The 21,641-nt window shown below is 40.4% G+C and overlaps 1 protein-coding gene across 1 annotated transcript in view; it reads right to left on the reverse strand.

Moving 5' to 3' along the window:
• IQGAP2 (IQ motif containing GTPase activating protein 2) overlaps nt 1-21,641 on the reverse strand; it is a 64,136-nt gene that overhangs the window by 9,821 nt on the left and 32,674 nt on the right. The window contains exons 13-27 of the mRNA XM_010133214.1: nt 17,763-17,924; nt 16,412-16,554; nt 13,191-13,361; nt 11,538-11,621; nt 11,180-11,251; nt 10,958-11,027; nt 10,426-10,634; nt 9,561-9,710; nt 8,616-8,779; nt 7,754-7,978; nt 7,007-7,147; nt 6,585-6,669; nt 4,841-5,073; nt 2,515-2,647; nt 4-53 (exon numbers count right to left, since the gene is read on the reverse strand). Coding sequence (XP_010131516.1) covers nt 4-53; nt 2,515-2,647; nt 4,841-5,073; nt 6,585-6,669; nt 7,007-7,147; nt 7,754-7,978; nt 8,616-8,779; nt 9,561-9,710; nt 10,426-10,634; nt 10,958-11,027; nt 11,180-11,251; nt 11,538-11,621; nt 13,191-13,361; nt 16,412-16,554; nt 17,763-17,924 — 2,092 coding nt within the window. The remainder of the gene's footprint in view (nt 1-3; nt 54-2,514; nt 2,648-4,840; nt 5,074-6,584; nt 6,670-7,006; nt 7,148-7,753; nt 7,979-8,615; nt 8,780-9,560; nt 9,711-10,425; nt 10,635-10,957; nt 11,028-11,179; nt 11,252-11,537; nt 11,622-13,190; nt 13,362-16,411; nt 16,555-17,762; nt 17,925-21,641) is intronic.

Raw genomic sequence — 21,641 nt, forward strand, 5'->3', positions numbered from 1 at the left:
TTCAGCAGGTCATTTGGCTCAGTAGCAATGGCATCCTGGTGTTCTAGAAGTAGCTATGAAAAAAAAAAAAATGTAAAAAGTTGTTGTCAAAAAAAACCCCCAAAACCAAACCCCAACACCACACACCAAACATTCCCTGGGTCTTTATATTTGTAAATAAATTTGGATACTAACTGCTGAAAAACACAGACACAGCATGATCAGGCTTATGGAGGGCTCAAGTGAGGGAAGTATGCTCAGTTGCCTGTGATGCTTCATTAGTTCTAAAGAGTCAAGGGCAGTAATACCAAGCAGTGCTTTTCAGTGCTGAATCCTGAACTAAGCAGACAAAAAAATGAAGAATAGGGTTGGTGGTCTGTAGAAAGATGCCTATTTTCTGTGTATCTGCTCCAGTAGCTTACCATAGCGTCAGTGATACAAAATACTCATTTCTGAGAGGTGAGGAACCAGCTATGATGCACCTGCTGCACGATTTCTCATAGACTTAGAAGCTGCAGAAGATTTGTGAACTTAGTCACAGTAACTTCCATTGCACCTGGGCACATTCTCAAAACTTTAAGCGACAAAAATTCTGGTAAGCCAAGATCATACAGCGCATGAACAAAGCAGTAACATTTTCTTGAAAATGGGCTCTCGCTATACACAAGAAAAAGTAATCTCATGCTGAAATAAAGCCAGCAGCATTAGTCTGCTCTCCATAGATTCAACAGTCCATTCCCCACAGAAACAATATTCCTTACTTGGAGGATAGATGGACAGACAAGGCATCACTAAGCTTCACAGAAATTTAGTGAGAGCAAAGCATGCACAGGCAAAAATTCCAGAATTCCGAGTATTTTGAACACTGCAAGTTATAGTCAGTCAAAAGTTAATGGTTACTAGAAACTTACTGACAATTAGATAGCCTATGTCTGGAAAAGAAAGACATACATACACATGACAGAAGTGAGCATTATAAGCCCCTAACCGTTAACTTGTTTAAAACAACTTTCCTCTTATGTGCAGCAGCTACTACACACTGTATGTAACGTTGACGGTAATACTCTGAGAACTGCTGGGAAACGCTATATTTGCTGATTAAATCTTCACCATGCATGATGGTATACAAGCACAGATTGAAAAAGACATTCTCAGAACAAATTATTTGGAGTGAAGGCAAGAGATACATGGGGAACCACCAAAAAAACAAAGCTGATGACTGCAACAGATCCCTTGTTCCAGCTCCATCCTACAGAGGTGTGCAATGAAAATTAACTTTAAGCAAGTCCTATAGGAGATGATGACAGAGGGCAGATTTGAGAACTTTTTCTGAAGGTGAGCTACACATGACAACAGACAAAGTGTTTATGCATCTCCTGTTATTATGCATCTCTCAGATGAGGTTTGGTGGAAGTGATGGCACAGGATAAGGAGGATCAACTGGTAAATATAGTGCACATAGATAATGTACTGTCTTCAAACCTAATTGCTTGCTTCCTCTGGGCAAGCAAGTGCACATAGTCGTGTTATGAAGAAAGATCATCTCCTTTGTTTGGCAATTGACTTCCATTAAATTATTTAGTATTTTATAGAGTTTTATCAGCTAATATAATATTGCATAGTTGTACTTTGTCACATTAGGATCAAGTAACATACTGGACATGCAACAGACTTTGACCAAGACTAGTGTTTAAATGTAATCACTGATCATAAACATGCAGGCATAGGTCTATGCCTTAAAAAAATTTAAAAAAGAATAGGCACAAAGACAATTCACCAAATACATTTTTAGCAGACTAGGCTATTAGTTTTCATGTGATTAAAGCTAGCTTGTAATGTGGTTGGAAGTTGGGTATTTTATCTTTTCCATAGTGTATCTGACAGTATTTGTAGGAGGGTCTCTGTGGGGTTTGTGGTCTTTTTTTGGGAGGCATTTTGTGTTTTGGAGCTCTGGGGATTGTTGGTGGTAAGGGCAGGGAACAGTTTGCAAGCCAGGAAATGGATAGTAATATCTCAGCTTTAGAAGGACCATATGGTAGACATTTAACTTACACCCTAATGAGTCATACTACAGAGTGCAGTTAATCTCTTTACACACGATAAACAACTGTCAGGATACCACAACTTCAGTCCTTCTAAATCAGATGTTTGCATCTGCTTCCAAGAAAAGATATGACAGAATGCCAGAGTCACGAAGTACATTGGCTTTTCCTCTATTCCCAGAGGCAAATCGGTATGACTTTGTTAGCCAAGACTGGAAAGTATTTGCAAGTATAAATAAGCTAGAAATGTCACACTAGATCCCACCAGAAAATGTTATATTCTAACTGTTATCCAAGGTAATGCTTTTACATGGAAGCAGTCTTTTAGGAAAAATGCACTCTAATACGCAATTTCAGACCACGTCGTAGATGATACGATGAAATAATTTCAAAAGGAAGAATAAACACGAAGCCTCCCTGTAGACTGTTTGTTGCAGGCATTTCATAATCTCTACATTTTAGTCTGTTAACCAGTGTATTTTCATTGACTTACCGAATGAGTATTGATGATTTCTTCAATGGAGATATATATGACAGGTTTGCTAAGGGTCACCATGTCTGAGTATTCATCAATATTGAATTTCTCCTCTGGTTCAGGAACATCACATGCTGCTTGAAAAAAATTCCTAAAAGCAAATGAGAAACATTTCAATAATTGTCCCCTATGAACTCACTTTAGTTAGCCTATATAAAAAAAACACAATCAAGTCTTTGATATACATTATATTTCTCTTATAATCTGCAATCTACACTTAGTGTTTGAAGGAACACTTTTGGAGGCAATGCATTTACACATCAATATAAATGACAAATCTTCTACCTTTGCTGGACAGTGGGTGGAAAATTGTTTTAATAATTTTTTTTTTATTCAACACAGAGAGATAACTTGGTAAATTTTTAACATTTAGAGAAGTCTGTATTTAATGCTTTAGAAGCTACAAAAGGATTTCCGCAGAAAGACGCTCTGGTTTTATGAAGACACTTTGTAGTATGAAGTGTGCTGAGAGTAAGTTATTTGAAAAATTACCACTTGTAATTTTTGCCTACGAGTGTTTAAATCACTGTTCCTCAGAGATTGTGCTGCTCAAAATGACAGACAATGTGGTATCATTTATAAATCTTGAGAGGAAAAAAGGCAAAGTAGGGTTGAAGTGTTGCTTTGACATGAGTAGCATGTACATGGAGAGCTGAGACCTGCCTTCCAAGATGGCAGGCATACTGGCAGCTTTAGGGACGTGCACCGACAGCCAAGAAACAGCAATGTCCTCCTGTTTTCCAAAGTGACAGGACCCGAATTGGATCAGCTGGGAGAACAGAGTTTTGATGAGGCCTACAGAGATGCTGCAGGAGCTGTCCTGCCTTCATGGGGCCAGGCTTGTTGAGGAGGATGAATGTTTCAGGTTCAGGTGACCTTTAAAATTGCCATGAGACAAACAAACAAAAAAAAAAAAGAAAAAAGGAAAAAAAACGAAAAGCACCGGGATTCCTCAGTTTGGGGAAGAAAAGCTGAAGGATTGGAGTTGTACAAAGTCACAGTGGTGGTGCGTGAGGTGGGTGCAGAGTTCATTCAAAGCCCACAATAATGGAACAAGGGGGTATGCAATGAAACCAGCAGGAGAACATTAATTTGAAATGAAAGGACGTACTGTCTTAACCAACAGCAAACTTCTGAATATTGCTTTAGGAGGAGGTTATAGAGACAGATGATCTTATATTCCTACGCAAGTTCATAGAAGATCTAGGCAGGGCTGGTAGTTTTTAACATAGATAGTATTGCAACTGCGATTGCTGGGTAAGTACAAGGGCAACAGACAACGTGAGAACAGCTGCTGTTGGAGTCTAAGGAGGTTTTAAAGTACACAGTACAGTCACCCTGAGACTCAGTCTTGTATAAAGTTAGCTTAATTAGGAGATTCTTTTGTAGTAATCAAAAGACCAACTACAGTAGGCTTTCTCATTAACATTTGTTATTTGTGCTGTAAAACTTCCTAACTCTGCAGTTTCTTCATGTTTATGTCATGCCCTCAGAGAAACAGAATGACTACACTTAAGTATCAGTATTCATGACTGATCTCTCAAGGAAACCCATTATATGAACATTGCGTTTGCTTTCATGAAGGGCAGATGCTAAAGATAGATGAAAGTCAGTTTGTCACAAGCCTCAACACTTCAAGTTAATAACAGTAATCACCCAAAAAGATGGGAAATAATCCCAAAGAACTGATGTCCCAGAGTGCAGCAAAACATGCAACTTCCTATGACATTACAAGATGAAAGGATGAAATCTGTATGGAGTCTCTCTGCAAAGGTGAAAGAATAAAACCAAAACCTGCAGATTTTTCCTGGCCAGTAAGTTTTTTCCCTCAGACAAAACATTCAGCTGTCCTCCCAACCCAAAGAACACATTATTTCTGCTGGATAATGAATCACCCCACATCGCTCTCACAGTCTATGTTTGCAGTAAGGAAGCCTTAACGACAACCAAGCCAGCTAAGATGATCAGTTTTCAAAGCAATGCTCTAGCGGAAATACAACCTATTACTCCTGCTTCAGCTTCCTAAGTAGTAAAAATTTGTCTATGACACAACACTCAACATTAATGCTGAGCAAGGAATTCCCATAAACAAGGAGTCCACCTGCCTTGCTTATCTTACAGCAGAGTTCTTACTCTGTAAGAGTTTGTGAGGGCTTTCCCGTCTATGACACAACACTCAACATTAATGCTGAGCAAGGAATTCCCATAAACAAGGAGTCCACCTGCCTTGCTTATCTTACAGCAGAGTTCTTACTCTGTAAGAGTTTGTGAGGGGGTTCCCTACCTGAACTTCTGGTATGTCTGTGAGAGGTAAGGGTTCATAGATGATAGATGTTCACTTTCTCCTTCAAAGAGTTTGTTAGAAGCAGCATGCTGAAGGACTTTTGCCACACAACCTAGATTCCTCCTCTGGTCAGGGTGTATCTGGCCCCCAGCTGTCATATCAATTATGTCAAAACCATCAGGAGCAACAATGGCAGGGTTCATGTAGCGATAGTATAGTAGGTTGCCGACAATCTGAAAAAAAAAAAATAAGACATCTTCTCTTTGCATACAGTAATTACATTTTAGAAAATATGATCAATAATGTCTACTTCTGAATTAGACCACAAATCAGTGCTAGAAGAATCCCTAAGACATATATGTTAGCTGTATAGCTAACTGAAACAGCCTGTGGTCTTTAAGATGCACCTCTTAAAACATGTCTACAAACATCAGTTACAAACTTCTACAATCATGTTTCAATTTGTTGCTGGCTTTAGTTCAAATACAAGGCATTGAGTTTAACACAAAGATAAATACAACTCTTCCTTCTTCTAGATTTTGCAAGGTTCAGCTCCAGATGCTCATTCTCTGGAGTGCTACAGATACCTGTGAGTTTTTAGTGAATTCTTTGACAAGGGACCCATTGCTTCTTATGAGAACGGCACGCAGCCCTGAAACCTTAGAGAACGAATGGTGGTTTGAAACCGTTCCCAATCTCGGAAACAGGCAGGACTTTTCATTCTGTCATTTACCTCAGTTTGTGTAGTCACCTGCAGAACTTCTGGCTGGCACATTTAAAGGCTTTCAGTTGGATGCCTTATACTCAATTTGCCACTTTTTTTTCCCCCTGATTAAGCAATACCTTAATCTGTATTGCTGGATTGATGGACAGAAGTACCCTAATAAATGATGCTTGTATGGTTAAAACACGAAAAAGCAGAATTAATTTTTCAACAGAGGAGTTTGAAGTTCTGTAGCTACCAGGATATATATTTTTTAAAAAAAAACACTGAACAGTATCTTTTTGAAGAATAATAGGGAAGTGCTATTGAAATTAATGCCTTGTAATTTTAGAACCCTTTCATTGAACACTGATGAAAGCATCTTTATTGAAGTGTAAATAGTTCTAATTTGAGAGAGTTGTCAGTCTCTCAGCTGGCTGTAAGGCTCATGAAGCAAAATGCCCCTAAGCCCTCTGAAGAGGCACCATGGCTGTGGCAGGTTAGCAATGGCCAGTGTGCCTGTACTATGCTTATGATTCACACTTTTCCATCTGTACAAATGTCATTCCTACAAATTTTACAAGTATCTTAAGTGTAATGTGATGATCTCCTTGCAGTTTGTTTTTAGAGCTCTTCTGCATTGTATTTAAATTACAATATTAATGCAAATTTAAAAAATATGTTGGTTTTAAATATGTTAACAACTTCAGGCAAGACAAAGAAGTTATCTCCATGAAAGGATTGCTGGTGGTAAGGTCCATAGTACAAAACCAAATCCCAAGATGATTCCGATAAATTCCAACCTTCTAAGAACAGTTATTATCCAAAACAGGTCAAGCACTCTCTTCTATAAGACTCACTGAACACTGAGATTAAGATAGCTAGGTTGTGGCAACAGAGTTCCCTTCTCCACCCTTTCCACCATCCCTCTGCAAATTCCTTCAGTAAATCTTCTCAGTTTCTTGGAATGCTTAGTGTCAATAAAAATCCCTTTTGACATTAAAAGAGCAAGCTGATGACAGTTGGCACTCAGGAGTTTACCTTTAATAGCTCATCTTCTGTTGCATCTGGAAATTTCTCATGGAGTGAGCTCTTCAGAACTTTGGCTATATATCTCATTCCATAACTACATGTAGAACAGATGAAAAGGGAAAATATCAGAAAAACTTGGATGAAACACAGAACAATCATTCTAGCCCGCCAAATTATGGGCTTTTCCCCCAGCCACTTAAAACACTAAAAAAGATGATAATGGAAAATACAAAAATTTAACAAGAATAGAGAGACGTTCACGAGGCTGCTACAGCAGGAGAAGTAGAGAAACCACTCCCTCTGCTGGGGAAGTCATTTGGCAGGCTCACATTCACAGGGCATATAACTGGAAAGGATCCTCATCACAGTTTCAGCTGAAGCTTCACTGTGCACATGAACTGCAGTTTGGAGAGTCCTAACTCAACACTTACGGCATCATATTGAGAGAGGAGAATATGGACGTGAGAACTTTGTCGGTTACTGCTCTCAAACTCTGGATTGATGATTCCAGTTTATTGACTACTTCTGCGTGTGTTAATGCTTGCTCTGTGGTTACATCATACGGCAGTTTGCTGCAGAGTAAACAGATATTAAACCAAGATAAACACAGTTGAGAATATAATAATTTTGGTTTTGCTTTATAAGGGCCATCAGCAAACAGCAAAAGAGTTAGACAATTACAGTTGAACCTGGCCAAGTAACAAAAGTCTCAGACGCGTTACCTTCTTTTTTTGGAGGGGAGCAGTTTGTTTAGGTGGGGGGTGCACTTGCCGTCATGTACCTTCCCTTAAATTAGGATTCCCGTGGATCCTAATGTGGGCATGGATCTCCACATCCCAATCCCAGCACAGCTCCTCGCAAGCCTGGGATACTACTAACATGTTGTTATAAAACCTCGGAAAAAGGCTATAAATTCTTACATGGCGTAGTCTATTACACTTGTAAAGATTAAGTAACTGACTTCAGAAGTTCATAACCAGGGAAGTGATCCCTTTGTTCAAACAGGTTAAAGTATCTGTTTTTCAAGCACCTCCCTGCAGCACAGTGAGAGCTTTTCAGGAAAGAAGGGAAAGGCATGCATGGACACAAGTGCCATTTGTCATAGAAGGGAAGTGAGAACCAACAGAGGGATCTTTCAAGTATTGAAATGGTACAGTATGTCCAGCTTCCTCACTCACCTGGCCTCACCAGTCTGCATTTCTAGCTGATTTACCCATGACTTGTACACATCCACAGGACTAGTGTTGATTACGAGGGACTTGTCCTCCATGATCTCCTTCACTACCGGGGCCAGAAGCTGGCGCAAAGTGTTTTGTCCGCGAGCACCTCGATTGAAGCTGACGACCATCTTAATGACAGTGGGGTTTCCAGTAACAATATCCTGTATCTGGTCTACCTTAGAGCTGTATCAAGAACAGAAGAATTCTCAGGTATGACCTGCGTATGCAGTTGTCCATTTCTTCAAAACACACTCTTCTAAAATTACCCTATTTCTAAGTTGAATATGTTTATATAGTATATTTCTTAGCCTTTCATGTAAAACAAGATCATATAAACTGTCGTCTGAATTCTATATGGGTTATTGTAATGTCCCTGGAACTTAGCACAGTTAGTGGCAGCTAATATACCCCTTTTTCAGACCTAAATACCTGTTCAGTGAATTCCTGTTAAGGGTATAAAATAAGATTTCATTGTTTCAGGATAAATTAACACTATCCACTTACAGAACATATACTTACATGGAGAAAGTAAATACTTTCTCCACCCTTAATACTCAAGCACAAAAATAAGAAACCCTAATATCTACTTTTTTGAGTGATCTTTTAGTACAAGAAATATTGTCCACTATGGAAAGGTTTCTTCTGAATTGGAAATAGCTTGAGTTAATGATTAAGTTGACCTGAAAATAATTTTCTCTCTCATAGCCAAAGTATACATACAGTTTTACAGCAGTTTAAAGATTAACCATCAAATTCTTTTAGGAATTAAATATTCATTGAACTGTCTGCAACACAAATTAACTAAACTGAGCACACATACTTTATCTCCTCTTCCAGAGCAGTTTTGAAGAGCTTGAGAAGCAGATATTCTTCTCGCTGATTGGAGGCATAGTTGTATAGAGTGAAGATAACTGTATCCATAAACTTGGTTGATTTGTTTTGTGGCATCTGGAAAGTCAGCTTTGCCAGATACATGGGATTAGTCTACAAAACAAACAGACGACTTAAATACTGTTGTCCAGCACAAACTACCACCTCACTTGGGGGTGCAGTTTTCTCTACATTTCCATTAAGACCAAAAGCGTTTGAGTTGATCCCCATATGTGTCACTTTTCCACACTCTTTTCCAAGTATGGTGCATAAGAACCATTGAATCCTGCAGAATTAAATATCTGTCAGTAGCACCAGTAACAATTTTATCTGTAGTCTTCAAACAGTATCTCTGTGTATCAGGTCTATGTATCTGATGACAATGACGATTTAGCAAATCACAATGGCTATCTACCAAGAAAAGATTGCATTGCACACATCCACTAAGTATTAGAAGGCATCTACCCTGGGAAGATCTAAAATTTCTCTAGAAAATCTTCAGTGAGGTGAGATAAAAAGAGCACAAGAATAGATGCATAGCAGCCAACTACCTTTCCACCACATATAATGCACAGTAATAGTGGCAGTAATTGACACGCACTAAAAGATATACGGAGAAAAACAATTCTCTTTGGCTTCGGTATAGACTGAAGTGGACTGAAGTTATTATTAACAAAAAAAACCCCAGCTGTATTTCCCGCATGGTTTAAAGACAAAGGATTTTTCTCAAATATAGGAAATATTAGAAATTGCTCGTAATACTTGCTGCAGTCTGCAAACTGCTTTGTGAATATTTTCATAATCACTACTACAACTGCTAAAACAAAGCAAGCAATATATTTCTAGTTTCTCTGTAGCCGTTTGCTGCCATGTTAATTTTTACTTTAAGATTTACCTGTAAAAGGTAGAATAAATGTTGATAAGCCTCCAGTTTTTTTCTTCTCTCTTTACTCAAACCTTTGATACCCTGTTTGTCAACCGTAACCATCTCTTCCAGTTGACTTTTGCTCTTTTTGTTAAGTTTCTTACTGTGCAGTACCACATCCTGCAGACAGATTATCAAAAGATTATATATTCACAGAAAAGGCAAATTGCAAAAATTAACATTTACTCAACCACGTTAAACGTAATATTCCTCTAAGGATCTTCATTAGCAACTTTAGATATTTTGCTGCTCTAATCATTAACGAGTCTTTTGAACATCGTTATCTTGTCATTGGTATGTCTTGCCAACAGTGATCTTCTGGGAAACCTGATGTCGTGTCCAGACTCATTCATCACTGAGTTAAAGAACAAGCTCTCAAATATGAGCAGAATTCTACTCCATTTTACTGCTGAAAAGATGCTTCAAATCTGTCAAGCAATTGTCCACAAGTAGCAAACAAAGTGACATTCAGTAGCAAACTGAGTTACCACTTAGGACAACAGAACAACCTCTACCACAAGGTAATTTGATAACATTATTTAAGACATGCAAAGAAAAGACTTATTTTACTAGGAGTATTTTAACTAATTGAGGGTGACCAAGGGCTGGCACAGGTTGGTCACAGAGGCTGTGGAGTCTCCACCCTTGGAGATACTCCAAAGCTGTCTGGACATGGGCCTGGGCAACCTGCTCTGGGTGACCCTGCTTGAGCAGGGGTGTTGGGCCAGATGACCTCCAGAGGTCTCTTGCAGCTTCAGCCATGCTGTGATTTTGTGATCTTGAGCTCCTTCAACACTTCAACTGCTCAGCGGGAGTCTGAACAGAGCCTACTGACCTGAAGTGTTATTCTGTTTTTCACCAGCAATCCAATCTTTATATCCATTAAATTCAAGTCCTTCTCCAGCTGCTGATTGGATCGAATTTTTGTAACTACCTCTTCCCTTAATCTCATTACTTCCAGTTCTTCTTGAAAGTCCAAGTCACTTTGGTCCAAGAGGTAGGCAAATTTGCGCAGGACAGTCAAGGGTGGATTTTCAGCACCAACTAGAGTTGAGGTTAATAAGCTTGTTAGTAAACATAATAGCGAACACCCCTAAACCTCTCAGAAAACTGATCACTGTGGAAAAAACCTTTTGGAACTGCAGAGATATGTTTATAGAGTTAGAGCAATATTTTTTGTCATACTAACTAACTATCTAAAATAGTTTCAGCTGTAAAACAACCATTTTGGAAACACTTGCACCTGCTATTGAGACAGAAATCCCAGGTGAAAGTTTAAAAAGTTGGTTTGTTTTTTTTTAAAAAGAAGACTGAATACAATAATGTGCTTCTCCCCAAACATAAAACATTCAGCTGTTACAACTTACTTAGTGTTCTGTAGTCCTCCCTGGCTTTGTTTGCTCTGAGAAACGCTTGTATCTTCACAATTTCATCATTCTGGAAGGGACCAAGATTAGGAAAAAAAGTCTAGTTATGACGCATTTCTGCTCAGAACCTGCATCCTCTATCTAGGATTCCCAAAACTACCCATGCAGTTATATTACTCTGTTTAAAATCTTCATATTCAAAATGGAGAAAAAAGGACTTACATGATCCTTGAAGTACTGCAGTCGTTTCCTGTAAGCTCTCTTTGCTAGCCACATTTTGACCCATGACTGAATCTGACAATTAAATAAAATAAAAACTTAACAGACGCTGCACAAACTGTTTATTGTGTATGTGTTTTAAACTAGCTTCTGCCAATCCTCTTCTGCAGGCAATGCTGTTCACACATGCGTGGGACCACAGATTACTGCACTACTGGTCTCCTGCATTCTAGTGACAAGATTAACGGGCTTTGACTGAAATTGCAAGCTGAGTTCAAGGCTCTACAACCCATGTGGAGATTATTCTTTGGAAGTAATTTCATAAAGCATACTCAGGCACCAAAACACAGTGAGATCTTACCTTAACAATAGCAACAACATTGCCTTGAAGCACCTTTAATCTGTCAACATAGCTTTTCCTTTGTTTGAATCCTTTCCAGAAAGCCTAATTTATAAAAGGCAGGAGACCATTGTTACTAACAAGAAATTAGTATTTATTAACATCTACATTGGCACATGAAAATCATTAACAATGTTTATCTTATAAAGAAAAACTGCCATTGTGGTAAAAAGATAACTGATGTGTAAGTGTGCCTCCATATTTTTGAAGTTCCCCAGTATGTTTAATGTTAATTTTGGCCAATTTCAGCACAAACACTTCATTGGCCAATGCTATTTCCTTCCCTCCCCTGAAAGCATCCTTACTCTTGTCACCAGTACACACACTTCCTTCAGTAGCCCAGTCACTGACTTCATCCTTCACAGGGAAGACTCTGCCAGCTCTAGCCCGTTACATCCAAAAGGTGTCCCCTACCTAGCTGGACTGTCACTGTTCTTGGCCTGGCCTCCTTCCGAAGCCTCTGGTCTTCTAGAGTCACTCAGGATCATCTTGAGCCACAGATAAGCTCCCATTTCCCCCTCTTGGCTCTCCCTTTGCTAGCTCAGAAAAAAAACTTTTGGCAAGGAATCCAACAGTGGAGATAACACCTGTATCTCACTGGCTTTCTCATATTTTGCCTTTCATCTCTATCCAGCCAGTGACACCAGCCCTGTCCTCTACTTGTTGTCTTTTCACAAGTCCCTTCTGTTTTAATGCCCATAGAAAACAGTCAGAGAACAGCATTATTTACCTATATTTCTCCCTATTTTTGGAGATGTTCAAAGACCCTGAAGTCCTCCAAGAACAGTACAGTCCTTTACTGAGCTCAGACACCATGCCAGAAAATGAAAAGTCAATCCCAATAACAGCTGCTAGTGGTAAAGGTATTTATCATGATGAATTGTTAAATTAAGTTACTATAGCTTTAAAAAAATCAGTTGTACTTTTTTCTGGATTTTTTTGGGCGGGGGGGTGGGCGGTGATTGATTGTTTTTCAGACTGGAATAAATTGCTTCTATCAGGAGGTACTGTTTCACCATTTCAGCATTTAAAACTGTGTATGCCTTTGCCAGTGTTCACACCCTCAGCAGAAAGTTTCCTTTATTCTCCTTTCAGAGCTCAGCAAATTGAAGACATTGAAGAAATACTGCCAGGGCCCAGGAACACCAGGGCAGCTGCCACTCCCTACTCAACTACGACTTCATGGAGCAGAGGCAAACCACTTCCAACTGGGGATAAGTCTCGAAAGGAATGCATTTAAGTCATGCTTTGCCAAGGAATTTTTGCTTCAATACTCAACAAATATTTTCTGATCTTGTACTGTGCATAGTTAGGTGTACCATGCAAAATGTAAGCACCTCAGAATAAAGTCAGGGCTATGTACTTGAGCTTCTTCCACTGAAATAACTTGGACTGGATATGATCCATTCTTTTAAAACTGGGTATTTGCTATTTAAAAGCACGATTACTGCAATGAGGTCAGGAACATATTTGCAAATGTAGAATTTTGAACTGTTGCTAATGAAAATAGGGAGACAGACCTGAGAATTTTATCAGTGGTAGTAATCAGCAACATCACCTGTCACGTGAAGAAAGTTGTCCAAGCCACTTTACCTTCTTGTTCTAGAACAATACCTGTATTTTGATGGCAGATGGTTCTTGGTTTTGAAGATATGCTTTTCTCTCCCGATAATTTTTTCTGACTAAGAATCCCCTTGCTTGGGCTTGCAGCTGGACAATCAGATTTTCGTTAGCAAGCCACAGCTGTTCTCGATTGTAATCTGCTGTAACTTGCCCAATAATGCTCTGTTAAGAGATCATGGAAAAGGTCATTTAAAAAACAAAAAAACCTCAAGCCAAAACCATCCTGGAATTTAGTGTGTATTTCTCCATCATCTGTACAACTTATGTTCATCCTATGCAAGACCCTGGATTTTAATCAGTGTGAAGGAAGAGCTACTTTGTTGAATTATATATAAACTTTTCTCCCTTATCTGAGCTCCTTTCAAGCCTCATTACACAGCTAGACATGCTATTTTGAGAGAGTCTTTTAATATACTTTAGAAGAGTTCTGCTTTCCCACCACTTACAAGTTTTTTTATGGATGTCAGACTTCTAGAAATACTAAATGAATCAGGGAGTTTTCTGTAAAGCATACTCAAGCTTTATTGCAGTCAGAATTTCAGAAGCACCCACACCGTGACTTGAGCTGTTTGTGCCACAGAGTAAACCTGTAACCTCGATGGGCTGCATCAGAATAAAAATTTCATAGAAGCTTGCATGATATACTTTGTTCTAAGTTACATTAGGGCCAGAAGGAGGATCTGGGGAACTACAGGCCTGTCAGTCTGACAGTGCCAGGGAAGGTTATGGAGCAGATCATCTTGAGTGCCATCATCTGGTATATACAGGATAACCACGTGATCAGGTGCAGTCAGCATGGGCTTATGAAAGGGTCCTGCTTGAATAACCTCACCTCCTCCTATGACAAGGTGACCCACTCAGTGGACAAGAAGGTGGCTGTGGATGTTGTCTACCTAAACTTTAGTAAAGCCTTTGATACTGTTTCTTACAGCATTCTCCAGGAGAAACTGGCTGCTCTTGGCTTAGATGGGCACATGCTTCACTGGATTAAAAATACCTGGCTGGATGGCTGAGCCTAAAAAGTGGTGGTGAAATGCAGTTAAATCCAGCTAGTGACCAGTCACAAGGCTCAAGATGGGGGCCTGTTGTCTTTAATATCTTTATCAGTGAACAGGACAAGGGGATCGAGTGCATCCTCAGTAAGTTTGCAGATGACACCAAATTGGGCAGGAGCATTGATCTGCCTGAAGGTAGGAAGGCTCTGCAGAGGGATCTCGATAGGCTGAATCAATAGGCTGAGGCCAATGATATGAGGTTCAATAAGGCCAAGTGCTGGGTCCTGCAGTTGCGTCACAACAAGCCCCTGCAACGCTACAGGCTTGGGGAAGAGTGGCTGGAAACCTGCCCAGCAGAAAAAGACTGGGGGGTGTTGGTTAACAGCCAACTGAGTATGAGCCAGCAGTGTGCCCAGGCAGCCAAGAAGGCCAACAGTATTCTGGCTTGTATCAGCAATAGCGTGGCCAGCAGGAGCAGGGAAGTGATTGTCCCCCTGTGTTTGGCACTGGTGAGGCCACACATTAAGTACTGTGTCCAGTTTTGCGCCTCTAGCTGTAGGAAGGACATTGAGATGCTGGGGCATGTCCAGAGATGAGCAATGAAGCTGGTGAAGGGTTTAGACCACAAGTCCTGTAAGGAGCAGCTGAGGGAACTGGGGTTGTTTAGCCTGGAGAAAAGACTGAAGGGAGACATTACCACTTTCTGCAACTACCTGAAAGGAGATTGTAGCAAGGTGGGTGTTGGTCTCTTCTCCCATGTAACAAGAAAGAGGACAAGAAGAAATGGTCTTAAGTTGTGTCAGGGAGATTGAGGTTCACTGGGAGGAAAAATTTCTCCACTGAAGGGGTTGCAAAGCATTGAAACAGGCTGCCCCTGGAAGTGGAGTCACCATCCATGGAGGAATGTCAAGGACTTGTAGCTGTAGGAAGGACATTGAGATGCTGGGGCATGTCCAGAGATGAGCAATGAAGCTGGTGAAGGGTTTAGACCACAAGTCCTGTAAGGAGCAGCTGAGGGAACTGGGGTTGTTTAGCCTGGAGAAAAGACTGAAGGGAGACATTACCACTTTCTGCAACTACCTGAAAGGAGATTGTAGCAAGGTGGGTGTTGGTCTCTTCTCCCATGTAACAAGAAAGAGGACAAGAAGAAATGGTCTTAAGTTGTGTCAGGGAGATTGAGGTTCACTGGGAGGAAAAATTTCTCCACTGAAGGGGTTGCAAAGCATTGAAACAGGCTGCCCCTGGAAGTGGAGTCACCATCCATGGAGGAATGTAAAGGACTTGTAGACCTGGTGCATGGACTTGTGGACATGATTTAGTGGTGACTTGGCATCTAAGTTAATGGTCAGACTAGATGATCTTAAAGGTTTCTTCCAACCAAAACAATTCTATGATTCTATGCTATTTCATATTAATGCGAAACCTCTAGAGTAAGGGAGTTTAAGTATCATCCTGTTGAACTTGGAAAAGAGGACAAGAAGAAATGGTCTTAAGTTGTGTCAGGGAGATTGAGGTTCACTGGGAGGAAAAATTTCTCCACTGAAGGGGTTGCAAAGCATTGAAACAGGCTGCCCCTGGAAGTGGAGTCACCATCCATGGAGGAATGTAAAGGACTTGTAGACCTGGTGCATGGACTTGTGGACATGATTTAGTGGTGACTTGGCATCTAAGTTAATGGTCAGACTAGATGATCTTAAAGGTTTCTTCCAACCAAAACAATTCTATGATTCTATGCTATTTCATATTAATGCGAAACCTCTAGAGTAAGGGAGTTTAAGTATCATCCTGTTGAACTTGGAGATGCAAGAATGCTGTCAGATTATTAGATTTAAATGTAATACAGTACTTCAACCTGCCCCCATATACATCCCGAAATTCCTTGTTATAGGCCAATGCAAGGTATAAAAAAAAGTAGCAGCATATAAAAATAATCAGACTTTACTCCGTTGGTGTTTGCTGGTGGTCATTAAAAGAAATGCTGTAACTTCCGGTTAGGAAGTCCCTGGAATCATTTTCAGACATCAGTCAGGAGACTGTGTTACCACCGTCTGGTTAGACTTAAGTTGTTGCTATTGTCAGAAGCAGTTACTGCACTAGTCATCTTTAGTCTCACCCAGCGCAGCCTCTTCCCTTGATATTGCCATGTCTTGAACTCCTCTCTCTCTCTCAAATGTTTATATTGAATTTGCAATAAAAGCAAACTTTTGAGGCACCTACCTGGATTTCTTCACCAGTTAACCATGAATCTTTTGGTACAACTCCTTCAGGGGCAACACAGGTACCTTCCTCAGTTTCCACATTGTAATAGTAATCATACATGTTTTTCATTACAAGTTTAATCCATGGGCTCTCATGAGAATCTAAAAGAAATACATACCATTAGCACACATTTATGCCCTTTTAGACTGATAAATTACAGCTCTCCCTAGTCATTTCCCATCTCTACGTTTGCTGCATGCAAAGTCTCTGTATATCTTGAACCAATTTGTAGTGAGGATGTTTTCAAAATACCCTCTTAGGTAGATCGGGATCATTCTTCTAGAACAAAATGGGTATGAGGTTAGTATAGATCCAATGCCAGCTTCTCCAAACCTCTAGTGTGCCAGGTTAGTGCTTGCTCCTGAAGCAGCGCATGCTACATCTTCCATCACTCAAATAAGTGGAGCTGAGACTGTTTATAAAAAAAACCTGTTGTTTTTGTCTTCTAGCCAAATACTGGCCTTATTGACACAGCTCACATAGAACATTTCCTATAGCCACGTCATTGTCATGTTTATTGCTTTGGTAAACAAGGCTGTATCCTGACAGGCAGGAAAAAACTCATCTCCTCATGGACAAAAGGCCCCAAGGTAAAGCTGATGTCAGTTGGGCATGATGCCTTCTCGAAACTCATATTGCAGGATGAAACTTGCCCACATGCTGCAAGAAAATGTACCACTTTGTCAGTACCTTTTTTTTTTTTTAAATTGGTAGCTCATCTTGGCTGCATTATCTACGACTAGCTCACAGCTCTAACATGACAAAACATCCCACCACCTTGCTATGGCCAGATTCCAGCCCCAGCTTTTCTAAATACCTGCTGCTCTGGCAATGCACAGGAACCATAAACGTGCCATGGACACTCTGGCAGAACCTGGCTTGATCTTTGACAGTAACCTGTAAGGCCGAAGTGTGCAGCCTAACCCTTCTCTGCATTTGCTAAAAAAAAAAAAAAAAAAAAAAATCAAAGTAACATGGTTTTCTGAGAGGATGAACTAGTCTAATGATAGTCACCAAGAAACTGCCCTAAATTCACCCAGAGGCTAGTCTGAGACTCTAGAAAGTCTTAGCTAGACTCTGGAAATAGCTAGCCTTCTTTCTCAGCATGTACTGTGGTTTGGATGATGTACACAGCTGTTCAGCATCACATAAAAAGCACTTGGGCAAGTATATCATTGCTCAAAAGATTTAAACCCAGAAACTATCTTCCTCAGGTTAAAGTGATTTTAGGTGAGCCTTCTGTGCTAGTTTTCCAGTTGCCTCAGTGATATGGACACATGGAACTGTCCTGTTCAAGAAGGGTTCTTACCTTCTCTAGTTTTCAGGTTTTTGGCGTCGGAGAGGTTCCTGAAGTAGGCTTCAGCACACTCAGGAATGACTCGTAATCCAAACTTTGACTGCAGAATTGTTGGGATTGCCTGTAAATCACCCTTCTCCAAGCTCTTGTTAATCATTGATGTTCCGACAGCCACTAGGGTAAGATAATATAGAAAATTAAGTGTTTTTTGCTTCACGTACCCGCAACTCTGTCCTCCAACAGCTTTGGTAATGGACTTCTAAGGCTGGCACATACAGACCGCATGACATACACAGCAACTCAGTGCTTCACCCACTTGCAGCCTCCTTCATGCTTGTAAGGACAAGTATTTCAGAGAATAGCAAGCTTGTTAGATAGAAAGTGCTCACTCTGCCCAAGCTGGGATGCAGCCACAGCACAAGAGAGAGAAGTCGGAGAGCATAGCTGTTGCCCTATCAAGTGACACCAGGGCAGAGTTTGAGGATGCCAGGCACTACCCCAACGTAGTCTGCCCTAACAAATAGAACATCATCTGCTGATCACTTGGGAGTCTTCTACAGATGCATAAAGTCATTAGATTACATTCACTTTTACCATACAAAGTAAAAACTGGTTGCCTTGAGCAAAGTCTTGCAACACTAACAGCATCCTAGTCAGGATCCTGAAACAACCCTTTCTTGTCCTTAGCCCCTGGGAGCTTGTTTAAAACTGGTATACAAAAATTTATGACATTGGAGTTCACCAGAGATGCAACTTTTACTTCTAGGGCACATAAACGTACCCTGAGAGGTCATGCTGTGAAGCCTGTTCAAAACCTGAGGTTATATGACATTATCCATACCCTGATTCAGGAAATCCTAAGTGTCCGTTGCTTTGTGCAGATCCAACCATCACAGAAGGTGCTGATACCACCACCCCTGACAGCATGTAGCAGCACATGCCACTTCAGAGCGCCTTACACACTACTAGTATATGCTGCTTTAGAAAATGCTGCTCTGGTGTTCCTTCACATCTAAATTCAAGATCCACACACAGAGAAGCAAGTGAATAGACCTATGGCTGGAACATGTATGTTGTGTCCTGGTGTAAGTTAACCTCGCTAGCTACACCTTTGCATCCCACAACTGCACTTAACACTGCAACACCAAACACTTTTCCTTATCTTGTGGATATCCAGATCAATTAAAAAAAAAAATCCCTCCCCACACTCAGTGCTCTGCCTACACAGAGCTGACCCAAAAGGTGTTTGGTATCAGAAACCTATACCAGGAGGTACTATACAGGAGGCATTGCATGAGACTGAGCTAGCAGAAGAGCATTTCAGCAAGAGAAACAGTTTTGCTTTGTAGTTATAGTTTGACAAAAGTGGAATGGATAGCTTTGGCTAGAGAGTAACAGATGAATCTCCAAATACCCTGGCAGCCAGTGGAGAAACTAAGCGAACACACACCACCACTGTATGGATTTCTACAAGATAGCATACTGCTACTTTTTGTGTTTTGAAACAGACCCCTACCAAGCACACACATGCTCCCCATGAAACTGGAGACAACTTTGTACACAGCTATGGTATCGTGATGCCCAGGCATCCAGCCTCAGCAGTGAGGAAGAACTGAGAAGCCACACATTACTAGCTTGCTGCTGCTGGCCCAGGTGGCTCTGGGGGCTCAGCTCTGCTCATACACAGTCTAGTATGTGCCTCTTCAAATCTGGTCACCAGTATCTGACTGCTTTTCCTCATTTTCATCCTATAGTTTCAGGTGCTTGAAGCTATTACATCTTGTTACAAATACAAAAGAGCATATAACCTAGCTAAGAACTGTTCTGTAGGTCCCCTGCAGCCTGGCTTTTTCTGTATTTTAATTAATTATACCTTTATTTTTGAAAGAAAATAAGAAAAAAATTATAGTAGGGAAAAACCCCCATTCAACAAAAGTTATTCCTTTCCATTGAAGTGTTAGCAGTTAATACTGCAGCTGTTGCTCTAAAGAGCTGCCACATAAATCCTGTAAAATTTTAAGTTAAATGGAGCTTAGCCACCTCCAGCTGCAGAACTGTGGGCTCCAGTCTGCTCCTGCAGCGTTTGGGATGCCAGAACCAGATCAACACGGTGAAGGGCTGTTTTCTGCACCCATCCTCTCCCTTTGAAGAGCTACAAAGATGCAGCTATCTGGTGTGATAAGCTTGAACTCTCAACAGGGTCGAAGATCAGCTCTTTCCTATAACATAAACCCTATCATGAGAGATCCTGCTTTCACAGACTGACTTTCTGTGCCAAACTAAGGTCGGTATTGGTGTCTATTCCTGAAGGCTGTACAGCTGATATTTGACCAATCTTATTTTGTCCTCCCCTGAGGTAAAGGATACAATGGTTGAACTGATTCAAGAAGGGAAGCAAGGTGATGCAAACTGCACAGCAAACACCCAAAGAATTAGGAAGCACACCATCCCTTACTACACTTCCTCCTAAGTAAAGATACAAGATACAGAGTCCTTTACTGATGGGGAAAACAGTTTGTAAAAGCCTTTTAAAATTCTAGTACTGTAGTGTTTAGTATTTACATAAGGCATAAAGATTAGTTTGGAAAGGATCAGGACTATTTAAGGATCAGGACTACTGACTAGCTGTCAGTACCTTCTCTTATTTTATTGCCATTACTGCAGCAATCTCAAAACCACACTTTGTTCTGACTGAAGAATTTATTTTTTGACTGCTTCACAAAAGTTTGGGAATGGGATGTGGGGAGCTGCTTCACTTGCAAAAATAATGTCTCTGAGATAGGTCAAAATAAAAGTTTATTTCCAAGTTGTGATCAAGCACAACTAAGTTTAGACTATGTGAACAAAACATGGTAACTTCCTGAGACAGGATGTGCTTGTTACAGGAAGTATCAGGTTCTGTTCCATGGGGAAAATATAAATCTCGGCTTTTAGCTGCAAAACCTTAAAGCTCTTCTGAAGAATGTGCTGTGCTGACACTGCTTCCTTTCAACCCAGAGGGCAGAGTACAGGAGATTAGTAGTTACTTCCACAAGAAACATGTTAAAGCAGTCCTACTGATCATACTCGATTGTGTAGAGCTGTGCATTTACTACAAACAGATTACGTGAGAAGATTTTCCTACAACGCTTAGCAAGTGGATGGAACAGTAGCCTATCAATAACAACATTGTATGGCATTCGTATGTGGATAAAGCTGTACTAATTTCTGGAGGCCATTTGTAAGATGTATTTTTAATGCTTTTATATCAGTGGACAAAAATGAGGATGTTTCAAGTTCCTCTTAAGTTTTAACCTGCACCTGTTTATAAGGAATGCATTTCTTTCCCTTCTCTGTACTCAGATGTTTCCGCATGCCTCTGGGTGACATTGATATGAAGCAGATTTTGTTGACAAAAGAAGGCATCAGCACTCCTGCGTACAAGAGCTCAGTTGGGACAACTGCATGTGTGTGATCCGCTCTCAGGAAATGTGCACCAGGTGCTTTTCACTACATATGCATGACCTACAAAAATACCTCAAGCATCTTCATTGTGTCTGTATTAAGACTCTATTAATTGATTAAATCAATTCTAACACTGAGGTTGCAAAATAAGGTGACACTGACTCACCCAAAGCCAAGGCAAACAGAAGGCGAACCAATAACCAATGCTGAGCTAACAGCTTCATCTGGTCTGTGCTGGCTCCATGCAGAAATGGCTAGCGATGAAACCAAGCTCTCCAGCGACCGCCATACACCGAGCTCCACCTGCTTCTCCATTACTTGCTAAGGTTTATTATATGTTATGAATATTTTCTGAAAAATTGTTGTATTCAGTCTGAACTTTGACAAAAGGTGTTAAGAGCATCCAGTACACAATGCCCTGACAGGATAAGCTTTAGCATTTTTCCC

Source organism: Buceros rhinoceros, unplaced genomic scaffold (genome assembly GCF_000710305.1).
Source record: "Buceros rhinoceros silvestris isolate BGI_N320 unplaced genomic scaffold, ASM71030v1 scaffold1933, whole genome shotgun sequence".
Classification (NCBI taxonomy): Eukaryota; Metazoa; Chordata; class Aves; order Bucerotiformes; family Bucerotidae; genus Buceros; species Buceros rhinoceros.